At 41.3% G+C, this 24,693-nt stretch overlaps 1 protein-coding gene across 5 annotated transcripts; it reads right to left on the reverse strand.

The window, feature by feature from the left end:
- Positions 1-5,533: 5,533 nt before the first annotated feature.
- LOC124119829 (transcription initiation factor IIB-like) lies at positions 5,534-24,598 on the reverse strand. 5 transcript variants are annotated; one of them, XR_007219330.1, is made up of 11 exons: positions 24,469-24,598; positions 22,136-22,243; positions 20,106-20,187; positions 18,950-19,060; positions 15,590-15,676; positions 15,251-15,380; positions 14,754-14,863; positions 13,827-13,921; positions 12,810-12,886; positions 8,979-9,165; positions 5,534-8,828 (listed from the first exon to the last, which is right to left on the reverse strand). XR_007219330.1 is itself a non-coding variant. In XM_046482478.2 (10 exons), exons 1-10 carry the CDS (start codon positions 24,480-24,482, stop codon positions 9,032-9,034), a joined length of 948 nt encoding a protein of 315 aa, XP_046338434.1. In that variant the 5' UTR covers positions 24,483-24,598; the 3' UTR covers positions 5,534-9,031. The 5 variants fall into 5 exon arrangements, 2 of the variants coding, with proteins under 2 accessions (XP_046338434.1, XP_048244987.1); XR_007219329.1 differs by having other exon boundaries at positions 5,534-8,878; XR_007219328.1 differs by having other exon boundaries at positions 5,534-8,928.
- Between the last annotated feature and the right edge of the window lie 95 nt (positions 24,599-24,693).

Here is a 24,693-nt window from a genome sequence, read left to right on the forward strand (position 1 = left end):
TCATACTGTGTTGTTTCTCTTTTCACGAATGAGCAAGCAAGCATTTTTTTTTTTCATAGTCAGTAATATACAAGCTATGAGTCAGGTCCAGGAAGACTGGACGTTAATAACATGAGTTATCTGTTGGAGTACTAAAGTGATCACGGCCCACGGCAGTTATTTACGACTCCGACATTTTGTCCAAATAAAAACACAGAAATATATTCAATTATATACCAAATCAGGGGTATACTTAACAACAAATTTGTTTGTAGCCAGCAGAGGGCTTGCTCTTTTCAAAAGTTACTGGCCCTTCTCCAAACTAACTTGCCCACAACTAAATGTTGGAGGCCGTGAAGCGCCGAACCTGAGGTCACATAGCAACTGAGTTACCAGGGGGACTACGAAAGTTTTAGAACCCCTCAACCCTAAAACGGCTTTACCAGCACTCCGAGATTAAATCTTGGCTTCCATTTGCCTCACTCCGTGGCGATTTATAAGCAACTTAAGATGTAGTACACAACATTACAAAATGGCCGTCGGTTGTGTCATTCTACCGAGGTGATCGGTTTATATTTCTTTTATTTAAGCATTCACCCGACTTATCCCCCCTAAATATTTTCTCATTGAAATAACATGATTTGTTCGGTTTTGGGGTTTTTTTTCAAACTTTTTTTATTGTTCCCAGAGTTGAAGACTAATACAGTATTCCGTCAAAAACATATTTCGGATAGCATAGAATGGCACAATACACTCTTTAAAAAATTAAAGGGTTGGAAAAAAAACATTGTCCTATTTCAAACCAAAACGGCTGCAACACACAATCAGACACAAGCATAGCATGTATCAACAGATAACTAATAATCAAATTTATTTTGTTTAAGTTATTTTTGTCATCCTTTTCCATCGCAATAAATTTCTCGATTTAATATATGTTTTCAAATAGTGTTAAAAGTATATCTAAATTCGGTTTGGTTCCTTTAATTCTACTTACATGAATATGCCTTTTTCCCAATAAAACTATATCATTTATTAAAATATTAGAGTAGTTAGACCCAAACCAAATAAGATATTTTGTCAATTTAATTGTTTGTGAAAGATAATTATTAAGCCAAAGTTCAAGATCATTTACAAATTGCTTAGTTTCATTTCATTCCTAAAAGACATGGCTGACGTCCTCATTGACAGCATTACAAAAGCTACAAACATTGTTGTCCACAAGATTCATTCTTTGTGTAGATAATAGATAATTCCATGTAGAAATCTGTACTGAAAATCTTAAAGTTTTACATCGTTAAGTTAACATCTATAAACAGTAAATATCGCTTTCTAATTAAAATCACAGTGAAAAATTGATTGCCGTTTATCACAAACTTTAAGATTATTTTCATTTGATATTAATTTATCATAAAAGTTTCCAGCGCCTGTAACAGACTTCATCAGATCACTTAGGCAACTGTTTATATTCAAATTATTCTGTAAAATTATTTTTCTAGTTTTCTGGATTGTTGTTTTCAATGATTCTGGTATATTGGAGATTACATATCTATAGTATAATATTGTACCTTTTATCGGATATTTTAGTTTCAGTTCTTCAAATGACATCAATCCGTTTTCATTTCATATATCTTTAATTGAGTAAATTCCAATATTAGCCCATTGCTTTATGTAGTATGTTGCATGTTTGAAGTTGTGGTTGAGCCATAACGGTTGGGACAAAATTTCTTCTATATTATCAACATTAATAATATTGTTTTACAAAGGTTGTAGGGTTTTTAACAAAAGATTGCTTGTCAACATTAGCACCCAAAGAGAGTATATCTTTAATTGGGATATTGCAAGGGTTAACACTGGTTAGAACTTGGACTGACACCAACACCAGGGATCGAGACTATACAAAGGCTCCATGTAGACACCTGCAGTAACTGATGCGATGCGGCGCACATCACATTGCACTCACTTGCCCTCACGATCGCGAACAATTATATGATGCTTACAAACTCGAATTTCTTTGGCTGCTAGAACATTTTGGAAGCCATCAGTGTGACGACCCCCGGACATATTATTCGGCTTCGGCCCTGAAGTTAGTGAACGTACGTGATGTTTTCAATTTCTAGAAAGTAATTACTCATGTTGGTAGATATCTATTTCTGAATGAACAATGGTTGCTTTTTCTCGGGTATCGTTTGTAAATAGGGTTATAAACAAATTAAAAAAACCACTTTCCGCTACTTATATTAAAAGAAAACAGTACTCCGATGTCCGAGCATGTGCTTGCCGCGCGTCGTGTGCTCGAAGAGAGTCGCAAAACGGAAAAGGCTGTCGGTTAAGAGTAGCGTCCCTTAAATAGAATTTCTGAAATGTAACCCGACGTTGTAACAATGTAAGAAATCCGACCGCGAAATTGGGCGAAGGTCACAATGCAGCTGGACAGTTTAGAAGGAGAGCATGGTACAGTTTGTTTCAAAATCAATGCCATTCAATTTATCTTATATTTGCCCAAAACTGGGTATATTTTCCACACGTAAACGCCCCCCAAAACTTATTTGCGACAGTATTTTGTTGCCAATGTTTTGAACTAGTCATGACTATAATTAATCTATGTTATAAATACCATAGAGTTATTTGGTTGCTTGGTTGGTTGCTTGGTTAACGCCGCACTCAGCAATATTCAAGCTTTATGGCGGCGGTCTGTAAATAATCGACTCTGGATCAGACAATCCAGCGATTAATATCATGATCATCGGTCCTCGCAATTGGGATCGATGACATGCATCAACCAAGTCAGCTAGCCTGACCACCCGATCCCGTTAGTCGCCTCTTACAACAAGCATGAGTTGCTGAACCCAAACTCAGATCTTCACGGGTGTGAAGCATAGTCACCTTTTTACGGCAAGCATGGGTTGCTGAAGACCTATTCTACCCCGGATCTTCACGGGTAAAATACCACCGAGGGGAGGCGGGGTAGCCAAATGGTTAAGGCGTTTGCACGTTAGCCGAAGACCCGGGTTCCATTCCCCCGCATGGATACAATGTGTGAGCCCATTTTTGGATCGGATGGCCAGACTTGGGGACTGGGTTTACTGAATGTCACTGTATCCCAACTGCGTAGCATGACATAAAGCAAGACTATTGCAGGAATATATACTGTTATACAGTCGTGCCTCGTTTATACGGACACTTGCGTCATTTCACAATTCGTCCGTATAAACGAATTTCCGTATAACTGAAACCAGTTTTTACTGGAAGAGTTACTTCCCTTCAATTATGCAACATCATGACAGATGACAGAGCAAACAGATACATCCACTCAATCTTTATTCAAGACATACACGTTTAAAAAAATCTGTCATGGAAGTTTCAACTTTACCACATTTTGATGTTTGAATTTTGAACAATAATTCCAAATTGTCCAGATCGCCTGTGTTCTTGTAATATGTAATCAAGGTCTCTATACAATCTCTTAAAATGTCACCAATTGTCGATTTTCCTATGGTATGTCCAAATTCAGTGCCATAATGCTTACTGATGGTTTCCAAACTTGCTGACGGGTGTTTTTCTTTAAACAGACAAATTTCCCTTTTTTCGATTGCTGTAACTGCGTGTCGCTTACGTTTCGCTGGTTGACAGGCCATACTCAGTTTGATGTCACAACTTTGACCTCTGACCTCCACAGACGCCATATTTATCGAATGGGATTACATGTACAATAAACAAGCTCGTCTCAAACATAACTCATTGTTACTTGGTGTAATTTCATACTTTAAAGTTGAAACTTTCTTTATTGCCGATTGGCTGAATGGGTAGTCACGTGATCTGATATTTGGAGTCCACACTGCTGTGAACGGACAGAAAAGTTCACAAGATGTAAAGATTCTTTTGTGAAACTGATCGTGTGAACTTTTGCCGGAACTACTTTCCGGGGTTTCCCCGAATTCTCGATCGGTGTTTAGAATCAACTCGTTTTTTCTATTTTCGTTTTAATCCCTGCATTTATCAGGAATATTATCAATTTAGTATTTTTGCCTGGCCTTGTAACATTTCATCTGACTTAAAAATAAATAAATACTTTGGTTCTGGTGTTTAATGTCTAGCTGCTAATGGATTGTCCTTGCGGTGATTTGGACAGAGAATGGCTATCTTTCAATACCATAACGCAAGTGAAGAAAATGAATCCTGTAAAATTACGGAGATGAAACGAAATTGATTTATTGAGCGATATTGACTTTGATGCCTTGTTTCGGAAATGACAGGAATCTAGCACCAAGACAATTGCGAATGACAACAATGTTGTACCCTGCCCGGGTGTGGCCGCCGACACAGATCAAAGCGACTGCTCCTGATCAATCCCAAACTGAAACCCGATTCACTATCGTATCGGAAAAAAATCCAAGATTTTGAGAACCCATAAAACGTGAAAAGGAAAGGAAAGAAACTTAAGTTAAAAAACCAAAACTGCTTGCTTACCTGTTTTAATGATTGGTCATCGGAGACGAGAAAATATCCGTAGGCAGAATTTCTATTCCGGTTTCTGGGTCGGCCGACCCACTCCGTGAATTTTAGGTCGAGAAGCGGCGGCACATGAAGAATGACGGGCATAGCATAATATATTCGTATAGAAAAAAACCACACCGCTGTCTATATATGTATATACTGTATGACATGATGCCAGCTTCACTTCTGTGCCCCGTCATCACAGTAACTCGATGATAGAGTGTTCTGCATAATATATTCGTATAGAAAAATAATTCACACCCGTCTATATATGTATATAGGTGTGTGTGATTTTTTTCTATACGAAATGTATATAGTGGGGTGTGATTTTCAGTGATATTCCTAATTTGCTAGTGTCATGGGAGGGTTCAGGCGTCGGTGTGTTTTCCATAACTGTTCCCTAAACTTCTTTTTCAACAGTAGTAAATATGTCATCCTCACGCCCCCGTTCGACTCGAAATGCACCTCTTTTCAAACTTATGTGACGTCATATATAAATCCGCGCTTGAAGGTTGACCTCGCCTCTGTGCATCGAGGTCTTGTTTATGTTTATGTTCACTTTCCTGTTCTTTTTGAAGATAAGAAACACGATTTGTCCATTTGTTCAGAGAATAAAATAACATTGATGTTGATATATTTTCAGCTAATGTTGTAGATAGTCAAAGAACTATTTTTCTTTTGCGTAACTGAGTATAAGTGGGGAAAAGGATGTGACCGAGAGCCGGCAAATACCGACAAAACAACATTGTTGCAATGTTCCTCGGCGAAACCAGAGAACTTCAAAGTAAGCTATCATTGTATTGCAAAGTATGAAATTATAGGAATTGAACGTTTTAAAAGAGTAGGTTAAACTGTGTGGTGTGAACCTCCGAGAACGATTCAAAAGCGCAGGTTCACACGAAAGTTTAACTAGACCTTTCAAATAGTTCACACTTCAATGAACCAATCCAAACACGTTCAATTCTTAAAATATATACTACAGAAGTTTGTAGCTGGAGTATAAGTGTCATTGAAAACACACAAGATTGCTTTACATGTTCGAAACATTGTAACAAGACTGTTGAGCGTAAATAGTTTATTTCAATTATTTACAGTAACAACAACAAACATATCAATAAAAACATTCATACAAAATTAGAAAGGTTCATATTTTGCTTTGTTCATGTACGTGAATAATACATGTTTTACGACATATCACGTGAACTTTCCTTCCAACATTCCATGGACAATCAGTATGTTTTGCTTGTGGGTAAAGAAGTAGGTAACAAATAAGAGGAGGATACCCTAAAACTGATAGACCTCTTCCAGGCTGTGTGACTCACCAACTCAAATATCTATGTTTTGAATTGGCATGTCTTAGTAGAACAGAAGAATAAAATAAGAACTTAAGCTATTCTCACAGACTGGACAGTACCAGTATTCCATTTGCTGTGATATTACATCCTGTCTGAAAAGTGAACCGGATGTTGTGAAAACAGTACATACAATACAACATGACTTGCAAAGCAAAGGGAAAGCATATCTGTACATGTACAACAATACCATCCTTGCAGTATGTGGTCACAAAACATGTCCACCATGCAGGATAGTTGCAGTACAACACAATGTATCTTGTAGTACAACACAATGTAATATTTTAAAGTACCACACAATGTGTGATGCAGTACAACAATGTAACATGTTGCAGTACAACAATGTAACATACTGCAGTACAACATAATGTAGCATGTTGCAATACAACACAATGTATCTTGTAGAACAACACAATGTAATATTTTGAATTACCACACAATGTGTGATGCAGTACAACAATGTAGCATACTGCAGTACAACACAATTTAGCATGTTGCAGTACAACACAATGTAGCATGTTGCAGCACAACACAATATAGCATGTTGCAGTACAACACAATGTAGCATGTCGCAGTGCAACACAATGTGACATGTCGCAGTACAACACAATTTAGCATGTTGCAGTACAACACAATATAGCATGTTGCAGTACAACACAATGTAGCATGTTGCAGCACAACACAATATAGCATGTTGCAGCACAACACAATATAGCATGTTGCAGTACAACACAATGTAGCATGTTGCAGTACAACACAATGTGACATGTTGCAGTACAACACAATGTGACATGTTGCAGTACAACACAATTTAGCATGTTGCAGTACAACACAATATAGCATGTTGCAGTACAACACAATGTAGCATGTTGCAGCACAACACAATATAGCATGTTGCAGCACAACACAATATAGCATGTTGCAGTACAACACAATGTAGCATGTTGCAGTACAACACAATGTGACATGTTGCAGTAAAACACAATGTGACATGTTGCAGTACAACACAATGTGACATGTTGCAGTACAACACAATGTGACATGTTGCAGTACAACACAATGTGACATGTTGCAGTAAAACACAATGTGACATGTTGTAGTACAACACAATGTGACATGTTGCAGTACAACACAATGTGACATGTTGCAGTACAACACAATGTGACATGTTGCTGTACAACACAATGTGACATGTTGCTGTAGGACACAGCATTGGGACTACATAGGACATAGAATACAACATAGGGATGACATGATAGATCTTCCCCAATGACTGACTTACATCATACACATCATGCACATGTAAAACTAAAACCAAAGTAACATCAATAAAGTAAAATGATTTTGAACCTGCAACATTACAAAGAGGTGGCAAACTTCAGCTCATCAAACCAGTGTGGCCACAAAGCAGCAACACAGCGGGCATACCACGGAAATACACCAAACATCAAGTCTTAGTCACATCATAATGTTGATTTCTTGGGTACTTTATCAATGCACTCCGCAATATTCCAGCTATATGATGGCAGTCTGTAAATAATCAATTTTAGACCAGACAATCCAGTGACTGACATTATGAGCATAGATCCAGCAACTGGGATACAATGACATCAAACCAAGGGAGCAAGGCTGATCATGTTAGTCACCTCTTATGACAAGCACAGGTTGCTGAAGACTGTAACCAGGACCAATAATGTGTGAGGATCCTAATCCACTTGCATGGGTGTGGTGCAGACATACCAAGGCTTATAATTGGGGTGAATTATTGCCCTCCATCCTCTCCATGCATAAATGATCTCAGACCACTAGGCTACAATACCTCCACAGCTTGAGGGCCCTTCGATCACTTGGCTACAACATCTATGGCCCTTAGACCATTCAGATAACATAATTTGACAGCTTGATGGACCTTAGACCATTCAGATACCATATCTACACAGCTTGATGACCCTTAGACCATTCAGATACCATATCTACATAGCTTGATGACCCTTAGACCATTCAGATACCATACTCCCACAGCTTTATGGCCTTAGACCACTAGGCTACCATACCCACATATCTTGATGGGCCTTAGACCATTCAGATACCATATCCCACATCTTGATAGTCCTTACACCATTCAGATACTATACCCCATATCTTGATGGCCCTTAGACCATTCAGATACCATACCCCATATCTTGATGGGCCTTACACCATTCAGATACCATATCCTCATATATTGATGGCCCTTAGACTATTCAGATGCCATAAGTCCACAGTTTGATGGCCCGTAAAAATATTTTGGATACCATACCCCATATCTTGATGGGCCTTACACCACACAGAAGAAACATTCAGTAGATGATGAAGCTGGATATGTTTTAATGATGTACTTGATCAACGCATGAAATACATTCAGTTCCATTGTGAGCTGCAACTCCTCCAACTGAGGCATATTACATCATGATTCCATTCAGTCCCTAGCCTCCCACATGGAGGACAAATGATACAGCAGCAGGACAATGCTGCTCCACCCCATGGTCATTATTCTGTTGTCCAAACAAGTTTCTGTGGCTGGTGTGATATGAACTGCATGTAGACATTGTGACATTGTGACATTGCATCCTTTGTAGTGAGTGAGTTGGGTTTAAAGCCGCTTTTAACAGTATTCCAGTTATATCATAGCGTGTCAGCCTTAAGTGATGCAGGTCTCAGACGCTTAAAACTTTGGTGAAACCCACTGTCTGCTTGTATCCAATGTGTGTCTGTGCATGTGTCTGTAGCTGTTTAAATGTCTGTTAAATTGCCTGTGGCTGTTCTTAAGTATGTTCACATGTCTATTTATGTGTCATGTGTCTGTGTGAGTGTCATGTGTCTGTTTGAGTGGCATGTGTCTGTTTGTGTGTCATGTGTCTGTGTCAGTTTGTGTGTCATGTGTCTGTTCATATACATGTACCTGTACATGACTCAGTATTTATGTGTCTGTTCATGTGTGTGTTTCCATGTCTGTTCATATACCTGTACATGACTCAGTATTCATGTGTGTGTTTCCATGTCTGTTCATATACCTGTACATGACTCAGTATTCATGTGTGTGTTTCCATGTCTGTTCATATACCTGTACATGACTCAGTATTCATGTGTGTGTTTCCATGTCTGTTCATATACCTGTACATGACTCAGTATTTATGGGTCTGCATCTCTGCAGTAACAGCTGTAGCTCACTGCATGGGCAGCTGTTCTATGGGTGTTGCAAACTTGAAATCTTCTGGGAACAGTTGATGTGCTTTAGGGTACATAAGCTTGTATGACTGGCGGATTGTCACCTCAGCCACACCAGCAATATCTCCGATTTCTGAAAACAAAAGGCCACACATCTTGTTAATGTTTTACACCTTTTTGCAAACAAATTAGAAAGCAAGTGAGGGATTAAGGCCAGGTAACTTCTGATTAAGGGGCACCCCAGAGGGAGAAATGTGCCTGTTTGGGTTCTGTCTCTCATGATCAAAGTGAAGAAGATCGTTGCAATGTGTTATGTCAGGGTAAGAAATGATTAATACATCTTCATAAGAAGAAACATGTGTGTAAAAATACATCTTCATCAGTCTGGTAATTTACAGGTACAAGTCCAGTTTCATGTCAAAGGACGGTGTTTGTTAGTTGGTTTTTTTGTTTGTTGTTGAACGCCACACTCAGCATGATTCCAGAGAAATGACGGCGGTGTGTAAATAATTGAGTCTGGACCAGACAATCCAGTGATTGACATCATGAGCATCGATCTGCGCCATTGGGATATGATGACATGCATCAACCACGTCAGCGAATCGGACCAGCCGATCCAGTTAGTCATCTCTTACGACAAGCATTGTTGCATTTTGATTTACTTGTCAAATTGGCCAAAACACTGGACTAACATCAACACGCAACTTTGACCTTCTATTTGCTACAAGCTTAAGTTGGAGGATAGTGTTTGTTTGTTTGTTGTTTAACACCACACTAAGCAATATTCCAGCTTTATGACGGCGGTCTGTAAATAATTGAGTCTGGAACAGACAATCCAGTGATTGAAATCATTAGCATCGATCCATGCAATTGGGATCGATGACATGCATCAACCAAGTCAGCGAGCCTGACCACCCGATCCCGTTAGTCGCCTCTTATGACAAGCAGGATCTGGAAGAAAGTGAAACTTAGGGAATACATGCCAAAATGTTTTTATAGAATGCATAAGCGAAATGGCTGACAACTTCAGATTGATCCTGGACAGGCATAGATTCTTCAAACAAAACACAATACTATCTCCCACGGAAAATAGGGTGCTCCAAGTTTGGAAGCTTCATCAAGCTTTTAAACACATTCAAGCGAACCAAGGCGAAAAGATTGACGATCTACAATATTCCATAGCAAGGACCTTCGAACCAAAACCCACGAAGTCCCATGAAGGGGGGTGAAAAACGAGGCTTGGTCTGCTACTTTGTAGGAGCAGATTAGCAATTGTAATTCCGCAACCATGATAACCTTTGCCCCTAAAGTGCTGGCAAACGCCTTGCGTGCTTGAGCAACCTGCTGGACTGCATCTGCGAACAGGGTGCAGGAAGACCATGGTTGATGGTAAAGTTTGGCTTTGAACTGATCGTCCTAGGTACAGTGTTGGAGAACACCACGGTGACGGAGAGCTGTCATGGAACCAAAATGGTGGGAGAGAAGGTCCAGATTTTGCATGAGTTTATCCTGCATAAGAAACTGATCGTCGATCCAGCATCTTCTCGTGCCTATGATCTTGCGAGAGACAATCAGGCCCGTGCTGGGTGGTAGCCGGGGCACGAACAGTAGAGCTATCGTCCTTCGCACTGCAAAAGCGACACGTGTGGACTCCAAGCATGAGATCTCAAAGGCGGGTCGCAAGGGAGAGAGACAGGATCGGCCAGTAGAACAGAGCAATAATCTCCTACATTGCTGGATGTAGTTGTGGAAATCAGAATCTGGCATAGAATTGACACTCTGTACGACGCGAGTCAAACAAGCAAAAGGAGTTAGGATCCGATGTAGAGAAGGTGTGTCAGCATTCTGAGCATGCTGGATGTTGTCTGTCGTTTTGGCCCATGGTGTATGCAGTGTTTATTCACAGAGACTTGGCAAAAAAGTTCTCTAATATTCACAAAACACGTCAACACATAGTGGTGATAAGAGAAAAAGTTGGCAGAGATACACACGAGGTCAGCTTGAGCAAGCTTACAATTTACAGGAGCAAGTAATTGCCCCACTTGTTGGTCCAAAACCATGGAGATGCTGGGGTGTGTTCGGGTAAATGTTTTTGTTTTAGAAGCTGGAAACTCGGTTCAAGCACGTTTTCACATGGGATTGAAAAAGAAGATATGTAAAGTGTGAGATAGGATAAGTTTAAAAATTTGGATAAAATGTGGTGGCAAGCTAGTGTGTGTGTGTGTGTGTGTGGGGGGTTTTGATTTACTTAAACAAGGCAGATAGTTCTATGTTTATACAACTTCTTTATTACAATGAATGTGACATTTCATTGGAGATATTGTAATAAGGAAGTTGTATATCCATAGAACTATCTGACTTGTTCATCATGCCAACTTCTATATGTCTTTCAGAAGTGAAGACTTGCTTTTCCAATTTGTATCTACTTTTATTTCCATTGCAGTTTCACTAAGTTAAAATTCAACATTACAATAAACAGCACTTATCTCCTGGGCCCTAACTACACAGATGCTACATTTTAAAATGTAGGTCCCAGTCTATAGATGTTGGGCCAGTTTCAACTTCAGCCATCAATGGACAGCTGATGTATATATTATGTACAGGTATGTAAATATTTGTGTATACACACAGACACTCTAAATATAAACGCACAGTTTGGCAGGGTTAGAAATTAAGGCTCACCCCTAGGACCAGAGGCTAGTCGTAATTACATTGGGCTAATATAATTCTACTAGTCTGTAGGGATTGAGTTTTTTCACATATGCTGTGAATTATACATCGTCCTCTCGACTCCACCTGTCTAATTGCTAAGCTACACATTTGGAAAAACCTTCTGAGTCTCAAATTCAAAAGTCTTCTTATTTAATAAGGACTAGTTATCTTTTGCAGGGTCAAAAATCAAAATATAGCCACTGGGCTTGTAAATTTCCATCCCTGTGAGGGCCCATTTGGTTTGCATGTACAGGAGATAGAGCCATTTAGAATTCAGCCATGTTTGAACTACAAATGGTGACTTTTGCAAGTTTTTCTTAAAAATAATGCTGGCATCTAGACAGTCATATGGAAATTGCAATTTTATGCCTTCAACAAACATGAATCCACTTATAGTACCCACAAACAATTAAACTGAATCCATTAGGACATTAGACAAGGCATAAATGTAAAAAAATTATGGATGTGCCAGGTGATCTAAAAAGAAGTTGTCTAATAAAACTTGATTCCTCCTCTACAAAACCAGTGTAGGGCTACTGAACTGTGCTGTAATGCTGTTCCCACAGGACTCTCTGTAAGGTCCAAGGTTTGATGATGGCTGTCGGGCTGGCTGTCATTATTTATGTGATGGAATTACATCAGCTGTCATGTTGTACCAACAAAGAGGTAGTGGTTGGTATGTGGCCTACAGTGAAATCATATAGTACCTCTACTGCTGCCAGAGAGAGGAAGGGAGGTAACTCAAATGCTTCAAAGTACTCTTTCCTAAATCTGTTGATTTGTTTCTACAACGTATTATGATCTCAAAATACATACAAATGACAAATTATTCCATCTGTGCCTTAGATAACCAATTTGTCAAATTCAAGACTTTTTCAACAAATTCCAGATCTTTCAATCAAAATCAAAACTTAAGACCTCCTAAAAGCAAACATCTCAATTAAATGCCTTTTCACGTCCCATGTAAAACAATGGTTTCATTGTAAAAATTGTTTTGTCAGTGGCTGTATTCTTAGCACGTCATTGTCAGAACCTCATAATGAGAATCATAGAACATCAGCTTACCCTTCTGAGATTTCTTGTCGCTGGAGGCCTGTGAGGCCATGTAGATGGCTGCTGCCGCCACCGAGATGGGGCTCCGGCTGAAACAACAACACAGCAGTCTGCTCAGCATGCTCAACCCAGTGCAATAGTCAACAATAATCTTACATCTTGGCTTTTCTCACTGATCAAGGTAATAATAATGTCATGTGATTTCTCACTGATCAGGGTAATAATCTATCAGGGGATTTCTCACTGATCAGGGTAATATTCTGTCATGGGATTTCTCACTGATCAGGGTAATAATCTATCATGGGATTTCTCACTGATCAGGGTAATAATCTGTCATGGGATTTCTCACTGATCAGAGCAATAATCTGTCATAGGATTTCTCACTGATCAGGGCAATAATCTATCAGGGGATTTCTCACTGATCAGGGTAATAATCTATCAGGGGATTTCTCACTGATCAGGGTAATAATCTATCAGGGGATTTCTCACTGATCAGGGTAATAATCTGTCATGGGATTTCTCACTGATCAGGGCAATAATCTATCAGGGGATTTCTCACTGACCAGGGCAATAATCTATCATGGGATTTCTCACTGATCAGGGTAATAATCTGTCATGGGATTTCTCACTGATCAGGGTAATAATCTGTCATGGGATTTCTCACTGATCAGGGTAATAATCTATCAGGGGATTTCTCACTGATCAGGGTAATAATTTATCAGGGGATTTCTCACTGATCAGGGTAATAATCTGTCATGGGATTTCTCACTGATCAGGGTAATAATCTATCATGGGATTTCTCACTGATCAGGGTAATAATCTGTCATGGGATTTCTCACTGATCAGGGTAATAATCTGTCATGGGATTTCTCACTGATCAGGGCAATAATCTGTCATGGGATTTCTCACTGACCAGGGCAATAATCTGTCATGGGATTTCTGATCAAGGTAATGTGTTATGGTCATGCTACTCTTCCCCCCCCAAACACCCCCACCCCCACCCCCTCCACTGCATCTCTTGTGACTGACCCAGGCACCAGGTCCATGTCCACAGCCTTGCGTGCGATGTAAGTCGCCCCCTTCTGTACGGAGGAGGGCAGCTGTAGGTTGGAGCAGAACCGCGACTGAAATATACATAACACACACATCACAAATCAGCACAAGTGTTTGTAACCACGTCTATATGGAATTCAAATGGCACATAATATTTTCACACAAAACTAATCCCTTACAAATTGGCAGTAGTACATGGCAGTGTACCAAGCAATGACAGGAAGTCACGCACCATCCATCAGCTTTCACACCCTGTGTTTGGCGGTACACAGGGTGTATCAATCAGCTCCTTCCTCTATTGCATCTTCTCATTGCATCATGAACTAGGGGTGTCACGATAAATTGAAATATCGATATATCGCTATTGGTAAGCACTTTAATAAAGTCAATAAATCGATTGTTAAAACAGTTTACAATCGAACCTATCGATTTGAGTTAGGAATATCGATAGGTTCGATTGTATTTACCATATCAATAAAATACATGCAATGCTGTTCAAATTTGTTTTTCTTTTGATCATGAGTGGTAGTAATTTACACATGGTTTAAATTATTAGGGTAAAGAAAAAACAAATCAGTCATATCTCAAACTTTACTTTTTATTTGTTGTTATGGTTATCACATTCAATGGAAACTTCAGTTCCAAGGTTTAATTCAACTCTAAAATCCATCTAAAATGGTACACTGAAAACTATTGATATTTATCGCAATAGTTGCTAGCAATATCAATAGTTATCGCAATAGTTTCTTTCAATATCAATAGTGATTTCCAGACCAATAGTCACCCCTATCATGAACATATTGTGAAACATATCATCTTGATCTCACTTTTGTGTTTCCGGCCCTAATACTGGTGACTGTTTTCTCTCCCCTCCAGCCAGACTAGATATCTCCCCTGACTCACCATGAAGTCCCCGGTAGTGATGAGCTCCACGTTCGTCTCCAGAGTCTTCAGGATCAGCTTGAACACCCGTCCGATTTCCTTCTTGGATATTTTAGATACAGCACAGATCTCTGAAAAACAAACACTATAAATCAGTCAATTTCACACATATTTCATCCTGGTAAATTCTTTAAGTGAAAATGTGTGGGTAAAGACATATGCAGTCAAGCATGAAAGGTTACCGTGAACAAGAGGCACCTAATTGACCAAGATATGGTCGTAGCCATGGATATGCTAGGGGTGTAGGGCGAATGTTTTCGTTTTAGAAGCTGGAAACAGGGTTCAAGCATGTTTCTACAGGGCATCGAAGAAGAAAGAAGAAATGCATTGTGTGAGATAGGATAAGTTCACACATTAGAACATTACATTCTCACTCTACCCTTAGGAATAAAATCCAATGGACAAATTATCCTTTTGTGTCCATTGACACCAAAGCTAAACCTTCTGCAGCTAATTACCCTTAAATGTTCTGGGCACACCTTCCTGTCGACATGCTATGTACATACAGGCTGAGGCAATGGCATCATTGCTGCGGCCCTTCAAGGACTTGCCCTCATGCACCTGCTTGAATAGTGTGTTGCCTCGATCCTGGGGAGGAATATGAAAAGCTCATTGTGAATACATTTCCTGATAAGTACTTTTGTTTTCAATCCCAAATATGAAAAATAACTGTCCCATTTGGCTTGACTAAAAGAATAGGTCATCAATTTAATACCAAATTTCATCAATATTTATATATATATACAAAAATACATGGAATCATCTTTGAAGAGGGTTGAAAAAGGTAAGCAACCTACAGCTATCATCTTGGGCAGGTTGAGTCTGTCTGCCATCTGGTTGATCTCACGGAATGCATTTAGCAGGGCTCGGTCAGAACTGTTCATCTGTTCAACACACACAATACACTCAAATTATACAAACATAACATAATACCATTTCATGTACAAAAGCCTATCGTATGTCAGTGCTGGCTGTTCCACTTTGAGTGAGTGAGTGAGTGAGTGAGTGAGTGAGTGAGTGAGTGAGTGAGTGAGTGAGTGAGTGAGTGAGTGAGTGAGTGAGTGAGTGAGTGAGTGGGGTTGTGTGTGTGTGTTTTGGGGGGGGGGGGGTAACACCACAGTTAGCAATATTCAAGCTACATCAACATGATCAAGGTTGCTTGTAATCATTCAGGTCAGATAAACCTGTGAAACCACGAAGAACATCCATGCCATTCACTGGAGCACCAAACCCAGTGTTGATGTCCAGCAGGAGGTGCTGGGTCCAGGATGCCCTCTATTCACTGGAGCACAAACCCAGGGTTGATGTCCAGCAGGAGGTGCTGGGTCCAGGATGCCCTCCATCCACTGAAGCATCGACCCAGTGTTGATGTCCAGCAGGAGGTGCTGGGTCAAGGATGCCCTCCATTCACTGGAGCACCAAACCCAGTGTTGATGTCCAGCAGGATGTGCTGGGTCCAGGTTGCCCTCCATTCACTGGAGCACAAATCCAGGGTTGATGTCCAGCAGGATGTGCTGGGTCCAGGTTGCCCTCCATTCACTGGAGCACCAAACCCAGGGTTGATGTCCAGCAGGATGTGCTGGGTCCAGGTTGCCCTCCATTCACTGGAGCACAAACCCAGGGTTGATGTCCAGCAGGAGGTGCTGGGTCAGGGTTGCCCTCCATTCACTGGAGCACAAACCCAGGGTTGATGTCCAGCAGGAGGTGCTGGGTCCAGGATGCCCTCCATCCACTGAAGCATCGACCCAGTGTTGATGTCCAGCAGGAGGTGCTGGGTCAAGGATGCCCTCCATTCACTGGAGCACCAAACCCAGTGTTGATGTCCAGCAGGAGGTGCTGGGTCAAGGATGCCCTCCATTCACTGGAGCACAAACCCAGGGTTGATGTCCAGCAGGAGGTGCTGGGTCCAGAATGCCCTCCATTCACTGGAGCACAAACCCAGTGTTGATGTCCAGCAGGATGTGCTGGGTCCAGGTTGCCCTCCATTCACTGGAGCACAACCCAGGGTTGATGTTCAGCAGGAGGTGCTGGGTCCAGAATGCCCTCCATCCAAAGAAGCACAAACCCAGGGTTGATGTCTAGCAGGAGGTGCTGGGTCCAGGATGCCCTCCGTTCACTGGAGCACCAAACCCTGGGTTGATGTCCAGCAGGATGTGCTGGGTCCAGGTTGCCCTCCATTCACTGGAGCACAAACCCAGGGTTGATGTCCAGCAGGATGTGCTGGGTCCAGGTTGCCCTCCATTCACTGGAGCACCAAACCCAGTGTTGATGTCCAGCAGGATGTGCTGGGTCCAGGTTGCGCTCCATTCACTGGAGCACCAAACCCAGTGTTGATGTCCAGCAGGATGTGCTGGGTCCGGGTTGCCCTCCATTCACTGGAGCACAAACCCAGGGTTGATGTCCAGCAGGATGTGCTGGGTCCAGGTTGCCCTCCATTCACTGGAGCACCAAACCCAGTGTTGATGTCCAGCAGGATGTGCTGGGTCCGGGTTGCCCTCCATTCACTGGAGCACAAACCCAGGGTTGATGTCCAGCAGGCGGTGCTGTGTCCAGAATGCCCTCCATTCACTGGAGCACCAAACCCAGTGTTGATGTCCAGCAGGATGTGCTGGGTCAAGGTTGCCCTCCATTCACTGGAGCACAAACCAAGGGTTGATGTTCAGCAGGAGGTGCTGGGTCAAGAATGCCCTCCATCCACTGAAGCACCGACCCAGGGTTGATGTCCAGCAGGATGTGCTGGGTCCAGGTTGCCCTCCATTCACTGGAGCACAAACCCAGGGTTGATGTCCAGCAGGAGGTGCTTGGTCCAGAATGCCCTCCATCCACTGGAGCACCGACCCAGTGTTGATGTCCAGCAGGAGGTGCTGGTTCAAGGATGCCCTCCATTCACTGGAGCACAAACCCAGGGTTGATGTCCAGCAGGAGGTGCTGGGTCCAGAATGCCCTCCATCCACTGAAGCACCGACCCAGGGTTGATGTCCAGCAGGATGTGCTGGGTCCAGGTTGCCCTCCATTCACTGGAGCACAAACCCAGGGTTGATGTCCAGCAGGAGGTGCTTGGTCCAGAATGCCCTCCATCCACTGAAGCACCGACCCAGTGTTGATGTCCAGCAGGAGGTGCTTGGTCCAGAATGCCCTCCATCCACTGAAGCACCGACCCAGTGTTGATGTCCAGCAGGAGGTGCTTGGTCCAGAATGCCCTCCATCCACTGAAGCACTGACCCAGTGTTGATGTCCAGCAGGAGGTGCTGGGTCCAGGATGCCCTCCATCCACTGTATGACCAGCAAGTTTGATGTTGGACTGATTGATGCTGACTCTCACAACTGCATGATCTACACACTTTGATGTTTGACTGACACACACTGAAACTAACGACTGAATGACAAGCAAAGATTGATGTAGGACATTGTACAGCTAGATTTCACACATAATGAATGAAGTAGCTGCCAAAGAATTTGGCCACCTACAGTTTGTGTGACTACAATGAGTAAATGTCCACCCTTCACTTTAACACTCACCTTCATTATAACACTCACAAGTCAACTCTTGACCATCAAAATGAAAAGATCATTTGAGAAGAATTAATGTCTCTCATGTACTAATGAAAATACAGACATGATTCTATAAGGATTAAAGGGCCAAAACAAACAAGATTGTCTTCATCACGTACCAGAACCATCTTATTTCAAATTGACAAACGAACAAACACCTTTGCTGAGGAACAGATTTACAGCACCACAACAGTCATCGCTTGTTGGTAAACACAAACATGATAAAGATCAGTTGTGAGTTCAGCTCCATGCATGGTTGTGAAGTACCCTGCACAGTGGGGAGCTGTGGCGGCAATGGTATAGAGAGCACTGCAAATGGGCTATCGGTGTCAGGAGCTTGCCAATTCGACCACCAAAGGCAACAACCAAATAGTCCTTCAAAGACCACATCACTCCCTAAAACCACCACTATTGCAGTACCTCCACTACCTCTGACATCAAATATGTCCAAAGACTCCATCCTGAAAAACCCTCTCACATTCATCATAGAAAATTCCTCATTGCTGGTACGGGCAGGGCACTGTTTCCAAAAAAAACTAACACCTGTGCACACTCAAAAGCCACTTGTGTTTATCTGCTGAGCCAGTGTAGCAATGACCCCTTACCGTTCTCCTGTTCCTGTACATGGGTTTGCCAAACTCGTCCACCATGTCCTTCCCTCCACCGGGGACGGCTGCGATCATCGTGGAGAGGTCACCACCATCAAGAAGGCTGTTCTGGATCACACACAAACAGTACATTAGTATAGTTGATGCCTGCCCTGGTAATCATGGAATCAAGGGGTTGAGACATTAAAAAAAGACTGTTCTGTTTTTTCATGGGGTAACTTGAAATGTTACATAACAGTGGGGTGACATTAGCACAATACGTTACACAGCCCATCACCCCCGATAATAAATGACCAATCCCGTATATGAAAGTACCACGTGTTCTTAAAATTCTTTTGAATAGTACATAGAATATTGAGTAGACATTAAGAACACCTGGCATTGGCACATTACGACATAAATTTGAGGCACATATATAATGTTATACACATAACAGACGGCCAAAAGGCTCTGTAGCCCACCTGAAGTTTACTGGAATATATGCAACATTATGTTTAGAGGGTCAAGAAAATGCAAACATACAACAACAGCAAGTGAATTGGTTTGACACCACACTGTTTGTTTGTTTGTTTGTTAGCAATATTCCAGCTTTATGACAGTGATCTGTAAATAGTTGAGTCTGGACCAGACAATCCAGTGATTGACATCATGAGCATCAATCCACTCAATTGGGATCGATGACATGCATCAACAAAGTCAGCGAGCCTGACCACCCTATCCCGTAAGTCGCCTCTTATGACAAGCATAGTCATCTATTATAGCAAGCAAAAACTCAAAAACTGCATTATGTACAGACAATATATTTAATCATTGAACAGTTTGTGAGTTAAGCTCTGACAACAAAATATGTTGGATGAATGAATCCTGTTTCTGTGTCCACCACCAAACTGTGATTAGGGCAGAGGATAATAAAGGCTCATGCAAACATGCTTCATATTAATAATACTGGGAACACATATGGCTGCCATGGGACTTTGTCTCAAATCAGAGAGGTTAAGGACTCAAGTTCTCAGATGACTAAAATGTTCTTGGCCACATCAAAATGAAGTTGAAGAAACTAAGCTGGTCCATGTTAAACATGTCCAGTGTCTAAACAGGTCCCTACTGACCAGACAACACCAAGTAGGAACATCCAACCTTGATGAAGACTTACCTCTGCTGCACCAACTCGAGACGCATCTTTTGTATTCTTGTCATTGCTGAAGGTTCTCCACTCAGATCCAACATCTATCACTCTGAAACACAACACCAACATATATCACTCTCAAAACACAATACCAACATCTATCACTCTCAAAACACAAAACCAACATCTATCACTCTCAAACACAATACCAACATCCATCACTCTCAAACACAACACCAACATTGATCACTCTCAAACACAATACCAACATCTATCACTCTCAAACACAATACCAACATCCATCACTCTCAAACACAATACCAACATCCATCACTCTCAAACACGATACCAACATCCATCACTCTCAAACACAACACCAACATCCATCAATCTCAAACACGATACCAACATCTATCACTCTCAAACACAATACCAACATCTATCACTATCAAACACAATACCAACATCTATCACTCTCAAACACAACACCAACATCCATCACTCTCAAACACAATACCAACATCTATCACTCTCAAACACAATACCAACATCTATCACTCTCAAACACAATACCAACATCTATCACTCTCAAACACAATACCAACATCTATCTCTCTGAAACACAACACGAACATTGATCACTCTCAAACACAACACCAACATTGATCACTCTCAAACACAATACCAACATTGATCACTCTCAAACACAATACCAACATCTATCACTCTCAAACACAACACCAACATCCATCACTCTCAAACACAATACCAACATCTATCTTGCTGAAACTATATGAAGTTTGAAACCATGTAGAGTTTCGGGCTGTCACATTGGCTGTCACATCACATGTTGTACATACTGTTGTCCTACAGCCACTTAATCATTGTATTGCTGTGTTTTGACTGAACATCGTCACACTAACATAGCAATGATAGTTTCACCTAGTGTTACTCTGTAGGCATCAAATTTCCATTTATTCCAGGGACCACATCTTGCTCCTAATGTCATTTTCCTGGCAGCCAAAGCATTGAGCAATACCTTGAGAGCCAACTTCAGCCCTCAAAGTTTAAGTTTTTACTAAGTAGCTATATGGTGACAAGTAGTTTTTTCCAGGTAGCCAGTGGTATAGTCAAGAAGTCAAGCCAATATTGTCGGTAGCCAAAAGCATTTGAAATATCTTTTATCAAATAACTATTACATGTACAAGTAATAGCACTACTCTTGGAATTGTTTTTTAGTGGAAACTGTACTTGAGTTTTGTTATTTGTGACTCAAACAATAGAAATAGAAGTTAGTCTCCACAAGATATTTTTCAAGTAGTCATTTGGCTACCTCTGAATTTTAGACAGTAGACAAATTGAAATTTACGTCGCATTGACGACCATTTTAGTTGTAACTTTGAGGCCTGAACTTACCATGCTTACAATGAGCCAAACTTCAAAACAAAATAGTGAGGATTCGGTTCAGCTAACACTGTTAAAACTTCATGGGTTTGTATTACAATTTATTCCTCCCCCGTGAAGTAGTGTTGATATAAGGATACAAAATAAAAAGGACTGTTAGCTCACAAATGGCAGATCATGTCCCCAGCAGGGTGTGTGTACTCACCGGTCTCCCACTACCAGGCCACACTCCTGGCAGATCATGTCCCCAACAGGGTGTGTGTACTCACCGGTCTCCCACTACCAGGCCACACTCCTGGCAGATCATGTCCCCAGCAGGGTGTGTGTACTCACCGGTCTCCCACTACCAGGCCACACTCCTGGCAGATCATGTCCCCAGCATGGTGTGTGTACTCACCGGTCTCCCACTACCAGGCCACACTCCTGGCAGATCATGTCCCCAGCAGGGTGTGTGTACTCACCGGTCTCCCACTACCAGGCCACACTCCTGGCAGATCATGTCCCCAGCAGGGTGTGTGTACTCACCGGTCTCCCACTACCAGGCCACACTCCTGGCAGATCATGTCCCCAGCATGGTGTGTGTACTCACCGGTCTCCCACTACCAGGCCACACTCCTGGCAGATCATGTCCCCAGCAGGGTGTGTGTACTCACCGGTCTCCCACTACCAGGCCACACTCCTGGCAGATCATGTCCCCAGCATGGTAGTCTTCAACCAGGGGAGCATCAGGGTGCTCGCGACAGTACACCTGGGCAGAAGCTCTGAACAACAAACAATCTCTTCAAACAGGTGTAAAAACACAAGACACACGGGTTGCAATACACAAGACAAATTTAATCCAATTTTTGCATTTTTCAAGGGCAAGTTTTATTTGTCATGTTTATTTGTATGGATAAATTCTTTCAAACTAATATATCTTTTCGCAGTATGTGCTTTCCAAAGTATTACAGTGAGTGAGTATGTTTTTACACTGCTTTTAGCAATATTCCAGCAATATCACAATGGGGGATACCAGAAATGGGCTTCACACAATGTATTACAAGTTCTGATCAAGCAAAGATATCCGTAAATAGGAAAACAACTACTCATTATTTCCTTCTTTTATTTTTGGGTGGATCCAAGTATGTTTCTAGAAAAGGTTGTTTGTTCAAAGTTAAATTTTTACCCATAACATGATAAATAGAGAATACAACACTCCAGTTCCAGTTCTATTTTAGACTATGATATCTCACCTTAGAAAGTTTGTTACTTTCGTAAAAATAGCATATAACAAGTATTGAGTGTGGTGTATATTTACTACCCACGTAAAATATGCATTTCAGTGAAAACATATAACAATTTCCGTTCGTTTTACAAATCACACCAAAACTGGTTGAAAATCTGGTTGCGCACAAATATCGACATATCCATAACATGGCCATTGACATTACTATGCATACACAATATTATGAGGGTAACGCTATTTTTCAGGGCATTATCATTTGCAGAAGCCTGGGGTCTTCCATTAACTGCCCAACAAAGGAGGGCAGTTGAAAAGACCGAGGGCTTCTGTAAATGATAATGCCCTGAAAAATAGTGTTACCATTATTATAGCTAAAATGGATGGAATTTGTTATCAAATAAAAGAAACAAAAATATCGGTTTTGAAACATCGACACTAATGTTACTGACCAACTTCTACAAATATGGAAACGTCATAGAACAAACCAGATGCTGCACTATTGAACGTGACGTCACCTAACAACGGGCATGATAATGGCCCGTCGTCAAGCAATATGAGGGCATTATCAAGTTACTGTGGCCCGCTCATTTCTGATAACATGCGGGCGGTTTAATGATAATTCTATCCATTTCAGCTATAATATGCATTAATAAAGTGTTCCTGCTATTGTGTGTGCAAAGAGGACAGCAGTGTCGCTAAACATCTTTATTTCAGAATTTCTTTAACAAATGTCAATTCACGCACATAGTTGCTAGTACACAAAAACAACTGTAAGGACACTTATCAAAGAGTCACAGAGCTCCGTTCTTTGAATCTCTGACCTACATTACAATCAGCTGCACCACCGGTATCCCTGCTTTCTAATCATACAACTTAAAAAAACTTAACACCAGGTATTCCGAACTACAGTTATGGGCTGCATGACTGATTCAAAATACTTTTATAAACACAGCCTGGAATTGAAGTCGCCAATTTAAAACTAGTGCTTCAAAGCTAAGAAAGCTGCTTTCTTATTGGCTACTGTTGACTTCCAGTTAGTCATTTCACTGGTCGGTCAGTGTACTCGCAGGCAGAAGACCACAGAGTACGCTGATCACTGTGTTGGATTAACAAGGCCGATTTCAGCACTTTGTTGCAAATTAGGTGTCGGGACTACGGGCTTTGATCACATCACATCTCACATTATAGCCGCAAATCAATTTCAAGTACAGCTGTTCGAAAATAGGTGTCGTTGAAAAAGGGGATTGGACGATAGATTAAATAAAATTGAATGTCCCAGAAGTGATTGGGTGATCGTACATGTAAAACGGTTGTAGCTCAATTAAAACATGTCTGGATAGAGAAGTTGATGTGCGGGGTGAGCTTGTTTGGTTTAATAAATTGTTAATCTCGAACACGTCTGTGGTTATTGTTTATGTACGGAAAAGAAGCTCCAGTGTAACCTTAGCGAGGTCACGGTTATGCACTTCACGTCATCACGTTTACCATGTGTTCGATTTCCACACAACTTTTAAGTAGTCTCATACCTTCGAATATACCCTGGGACGCCACAAAGAAGATGATTGTGAACGAATACCGAACAATCCGCTCTTTCGGATGGCGATCCTGTTTAAATTACCATCTATTTCAATGAAGAATCGAGGTATCTAAGTCATATGTATGTAGGTGAATTAGAATGATACAGTCGACGGTCAGATGTCTTAAGTGTTGCTTAACAAAGTCAAAACGAAGAAGTATAAGGACAACAAAGCCACCCAACCTTACCCTTTGCCGGCCATGTTGGTTTATGTTTTTCAAGGGAATCCGGGCATTTTATCATTCTATTTTTGACTGCTCAGGGGGAGTGCGACCGACCACGGACCTTATAAGAAAGCAAATATGATATTTAATGATAAGATTGAAGTAATGTTATAGATGTACAACTTATAATCACTTTATCGTTCACGTTGACAAAATGTGTGACACATAAGCGATTTTTTTCAACATGTA

Source organism: Haliotis rufescens, unplaced genomic scaffold, assembly GCF_023055435.1.
Source record: "Haliotis rufescens isolate VD_foot unplaced genomic scaffold, xgHalRufe1.0.p SCAF_8, whole genome shotgun sequence".
Classification (NCBI taxonomy): domain Eukaryota; kingdom Metazoa; phylum Mollusca; class Gastropoda; order Lepetellida; family Haliotidae; genus Haliotis; species Haliotis rufescens.